The 5,018-nt window shown below is 48.6% G+C and overlaps 1 protein-coding gene across 1 annotated transcript; it reads right to left on the reverse strand.

The window, feature by feature from the left end:
* Window positions 1-506: 506 nt before the first annotated feature.
* On the reverse strand, window positions 507-4,752 carry LOC133413131 (protein L-Myc-1b-like). Its single transcript, XM_061697104.1, has 3 exons — window positions 4,538-4,752; window positions 3,712-4,269; window positions 507-2,830 (listed from the first exon to the last, which is right to left on the reverse strand). Exons 2-3 carry the CDS (start codon window positions 4,214-4,216, stop codon window positions 2,268-2,270), a joined length of 1,068 nt encoding a protein of 355 aa, XP_061553088.1. The 5' UTR covers window positions 4,217-4,269; window positions 4,538-4,752; the 3' UTR covers window positions 507-2,267.
* Between the last annotated feature and the right edge of the window lie 266 nt (window positions 4,753-5,018).

The following is a 5,018-nucleotide window of genomic DNA, read 5'->3' on the forward strand; positions in this document are numbered from 1 at the left end:
TTGTCTGTAAATAGCTTTGTGTTGGATGGGAGTAGAGGTCCATATTCGCCACTCCCTTGAGACTGTTCTACAGATGCCAAAAGTGCATTTAACGTGTGTGTGAGAGAGAGAGAGAGAGTGTGTGTGTGTGTGTGTGTGTGTATATAAAATCTAGATGAAAGCACATCAGGTACCCCACCATCCAGTAGCCACTGCAGAGAAGAGGATCCACAGCAGTATTGCATGTGAATATGCTTGCCGAGGGCAAGTCTCAAGGACAATCAAAATTGTTACAAAGCTGGCTAACACAAGGTTAGCCACCTTTGTAACAATTTGATTTAACGCAACACACTTTCGAGTGACTCAAAAGGCAGGATATCAAACAGTTGGCTCGACTTCTCTTGGATTCGTCCCACAAACTGACAAGTGTTGCTGTTTCTAAGGTTACAAAATTTAGGTGTGTTTTGTTTTGGGGGTGAAAAAATGCCTACCAGTGTGTTTAATGTGAACAAAGAAACTGTCTCATGGTTGGTTGCAAATCTGGTATCAAAATTTAATGTTGTTGAATGAGCATGCTTTAGAATCAACCAAAATCAGGAGCTGCATTGCGATCACAAAGTGACGTGTGAGTATAAAGTACAGCAGTGCTACTTATCAAACTTTTTTTGCTTTTTTACTCCACATTTTCTTAACAAAATAGAGGCTCCTCAATGCCTGGTGGGAAATGATACAGAAGAGTAAAGCTCGGTTTTGTTATGCTCCTCCACCGGGAGCAATAAGCTATTATTTACAGAGAAATATGAACATCCACACAAAAAAACTAACAAAGCAGCTCACACACTCGCACCATCCATGGCACTCCAATCCATTATGAATGTGCAACGATGGAATGAAGTCATCTCAGCTCGATTCCGCACATATTATCATATATATATATATATATATATATATATATATATATGTCACACCAGGTAACACTCCGCTCCCATCACAGCATACCAGAAAACATCTACTGTCATATCTACAAACATCTTTTGTGTTACCCTCACTATATAACTGTGCAAAACAGGAGATAAACCCCACACACTGAGATCAGACAACCCTACTGTCGATGACAGGTTTAGGTCTACAATTCTGCTACAAAATGATGAAAGTATTCCAAACATAACTGGAGGCTATTTACCGTATTTTCACGACCATAAGGCGCACTAAAAAGTCTTACATTTTCTCCAAAATGGACGGGGCGCCTTATAATGCGCCTTGTGTGTGCACCGAGTTCCAAAATCTGTAAATGTTGTTGTGTGACTTTGCTGAGCTTGACTGACTGGGAGCATTTCCTGCCGACACGCTGCTTATATAGAGGAAAGGCGGACATGACTGAGGACAACATGCGGACGTTAAAGGGGGAAGGGTGCGCGTGAAAGAGGACGCTCAAGACACGCCCCCAGTAGGTATATAGTGCCGGTATGTGCATTGTGCAAAACAACATCGGTTTAGCTAAGGACCCCCGAAAATGGCACCTACGAAGAGACACGCTTACGAAACACCGTTTAAACTGCACGCTATCAGTTACGTGGAGGAACATGGGAATCGAGCAGCCGGAGCCGCGAGAGAATTCAAGATCAACAAATCCATGGTTCGCAAGTAGAGGAAGCAGGAAAACGAGTTTCGCCAAGTCAAGAAGACGAAGCTGAGTTTCCGCGGAAACAAGTCGAGGTGGCCCGAGTTGGAAGACCAACTCGAGCAATGGATTAATGAGCAAAGATCAGCCGTGAGAAGCGTCTCTACAGTCACCATTCGACTGAGGGCAATAACGCTTGCAGAAGAAATGAAAATCGAACATTTTCAAGGAGGTCCGTCTTGGTGCTTTTGTTTTATGAAACGGAGCCGTCTATCGCCGGGCAAGTTACGCCACCATATGTGAGTGGATTGTGGATGCCCGGGCTAAGGTATCTGCTTTGACTGTTGTCCGAGGTTTCGCGAAAGCCGGCATCATTGCTGAACAGCCCCCCTGGCAACGAGACTGACTCCGACGACTACGAGAGGGAAGCCGGCATGTTTGATGGAGAACTTGCCCAACTGTTCATTTCGGATACAGAAGAGGAGGCCTGCGCCCAATAATACGGTACGCCTTATGTTTGTGTTAAATATAGAAATAGACCCGGTAACTGAGACTGCGTCTTTTAATACGGTGCGTCCTTATGGTCGTGAAAATACGGTACATGAGCCATGTTGTCATACAAAAAAATGTGGCTTTGGAAAAGTGACAAAAGTTCCTATCTGCAGGTTCAAGAACGCTTCAGCACAGATAACCTGCGCAGCAGAAGCTGCTGTCGGGCTTTGAGGCGTTTGCGCTCCTGCAGGTGTCGCTTCTCCTTGGCGTGCAGCTCCGTGAGGTATTCCGTGGCGTGGGTCAGGATGGCAACCTTAGGGGTCTTGGCCGACTCCAGACCCGGGATCTGATCCCGCAGGGCCAAGAACCTGTACCTCAGGTCGTTCCTCCTCTTCCTCTCCAGGAAGTTGTGGTTCTTTCTGCGGTCCGTGTCCTCCGTATCAGAGTTCAAGGAGCTTCCCGAGGGGGAGGCGGGACGGCTGGATGCCGGGCCCGTACGTTTGCTTTGGAGCTCCTCCTCGTCATCCTCCTCCTCGTCTTCGTTGTCGTCATCGTCGTCGGGCTCACTGTCGGGGGAGCGGGCGGCGTAGTTGTGCTGCTGCCGGTGAACCGAGGCGTGGAAGCGTTTGGGGCAGGGGTCCGCACGCACCGTGAGGGTCACCGGCTTACGGACACTCGCCAGTCGGACCTGGTTGTGTTTGCTCTCCACGGTGACAACATCAATTTCCTCTTCATCATCTGTGATTAGATATAGAAATAAAATGTCAAAGTCAATCATTATGCAATACAAAGAGGGATGCTTTAAGGGGATGTTTCATTCCAACATCACACATTTGCAATTGAGAAGTGGTCATGAGATGAAATTTCTATTACATTTCATTTAATAGGTTTGAAATGTATTTAGTCCAAAGAATTTGTTCAGCTATGCCAGTGACCTATAGTGACAGGGAGACCAATTAAATGCCTTTCCCCTTGATGTCAGATAGTAAAATTACCTTGCAGTTGCCATTCATACAACTGAATAATAGTTAAACTAAAAAGAATAAGAAAATCAAGATCCTTATGTCAGTATAATCTATATACTTTTTGTTTTAATAATTGTTCGGTGCTTCTTCTCGTGTAAAATCTGCGCCTTGGCTCACGGAAGGTTGAGAAACACTGCATTAGGGACAGTCAGCAGCAATCCCAATTAGGTGGCAAAAGGAAGTGCATTCCGCAGCCAAGCAAGCACATCACTATTTCCCCCACGCAGCCTCGGGGCAATGGAGCAGAGAAGAATCCAAGCCTTTGTCACGGACCACAAGGAACATTCATCAGCAATTGTAATGAGGGGACCCGGTGGCAGTAGGCGTCCCCCAATTGGAGGGATCAGAAAGTTTAGTGCTTTACTGTGCTGGTAAAAAGGGCTCAGCCAATCCAGCTCTTATGGCGGACTCAGAATATAACACAGAGGCTGCTGTTAGGGGGGCATTTACGTGGGAGAAAAAAAACACAACCAAAAATCACAACCCCCCACACACACACACACACACTCCCCTCTGCGCTGCAGCTATGCAATGTTTTCCACATTACGCACTGTTGGGCAATAATTCGCTTCGGAGGTCAGGCTGCGCCCTTACCGGAGGAGTCGGTCCGGGACTCGGAGCCAGATGACGCCGTCCTCCTGCAGCTACTTGCCGGGTATGTGAGAACAGCCGCAGGGTCCACACAGTCCGACGTGGGGAGGTGTGCGCTCGGCGAGACGCAGTGCGCATTGCTCGGCCTCGCGAGGATCTGCGGACCTGGGGGAGCTCCGGGAGGCCGAGGCGGAACCGACTGTCTCCCGTGGACTGCCTTCTCCAGCTGCTTGCTGGCTGAGAAACTACTCCACATGCAGTCCTGGATGATGATGGAGCTGAGGTTGCGGAAGAGCCCCTGACCCTCCCACTCGTCGTCCGGACCCAGGACTCGGGACAACCAGCTCAGGCCGTCGCTGCTCTGCAGAGTCCGGATGGGCGACATGGGAGGGGTGGGCAGAAGCTCGAACTTTTTCCAAATGCCCTCGCTCGGAGCGGTTGATTTGTAGAAATCCTCCTCGGTGTCAAAGTCCTCGAAAAAATAGTGCTGGTAACAGTCCAACTCCATTGTTCGGCTAAAAATTCCAACTCAAGTCCTCTTTGGGTTTCGTCCTTTTGAACCTGAAGGGAGACATTACGGTTGTTAGCCTCGCGGCCATCACGTTCGACGAACATCTGCTCGCGACGCCGACATACATGTGGCTATGACATCATGTTCTACATATAGATTTCGACGCTAACTCCTCTCGACTGGCGACGAGAACGCTCCGGTCGCAACTCCAACTAGCCGGCTTCTTAAATACGCACAAACAACATGGTGGAAAGTGCACTCAACTTCTGACAAGTTCGAGCAACCTCAACTCTCACAGAACAAACAACTACTACTCACCGACTCGGAAAATTCCAAGCAATGGCAAATCCACTGGTAGAGTGGGCGAGTTGTCTTTTTTCGTTGTTGTTGTTTTTCGTTTGCTTTTAGTTGTCGTGTAGAAAGAAGGCCAACAAGTTGCAAGTTGCAGGCTGCGGTTCCGCCCCGCAGTGGCTTTTTCGCGCCAGTAGAAATCCGGTTATAAGAGGCGCGGGAGGGGAAAGGGAGGGGGGGCGGGCGACCTTGATGTGGGGGGCCTCCTCGCCAGCGTCCAAGCGGGGAAGACTTGGTTTGCATCAGGGGCGGGGTCGGACACCTCGGCCCGCCCCGTCTGCGTCGCCACTTTTGGCCACAAAATCCACGCTGCCGCCCACCCCCATCTCTTAATGATTGTTCATCATTCATAGTTGTTTTAAACTTTCAGTTTGTAACTTTTTTTTCCATCTCAAAAGGTCGCACAGGCGGCTACGAAAGCAGACAGGGGCTGATTTATACAACATTC

The sequence above is a fragment of the Phycodurus eques genome, chromosome 14 (assembly GCF_024500275.1).
Source record: "Phycodurus eques isolate BA_2022a chromosome 14, UOR_Pequ_1.1, whole genome shotgun sequence".
Lineage (NCBI taxonomy): Eukaryota > Metazoa > Chordata > Actinopteri > Syngnathiformes > Syngnathidae > Phycodurus > Phycodurus eques.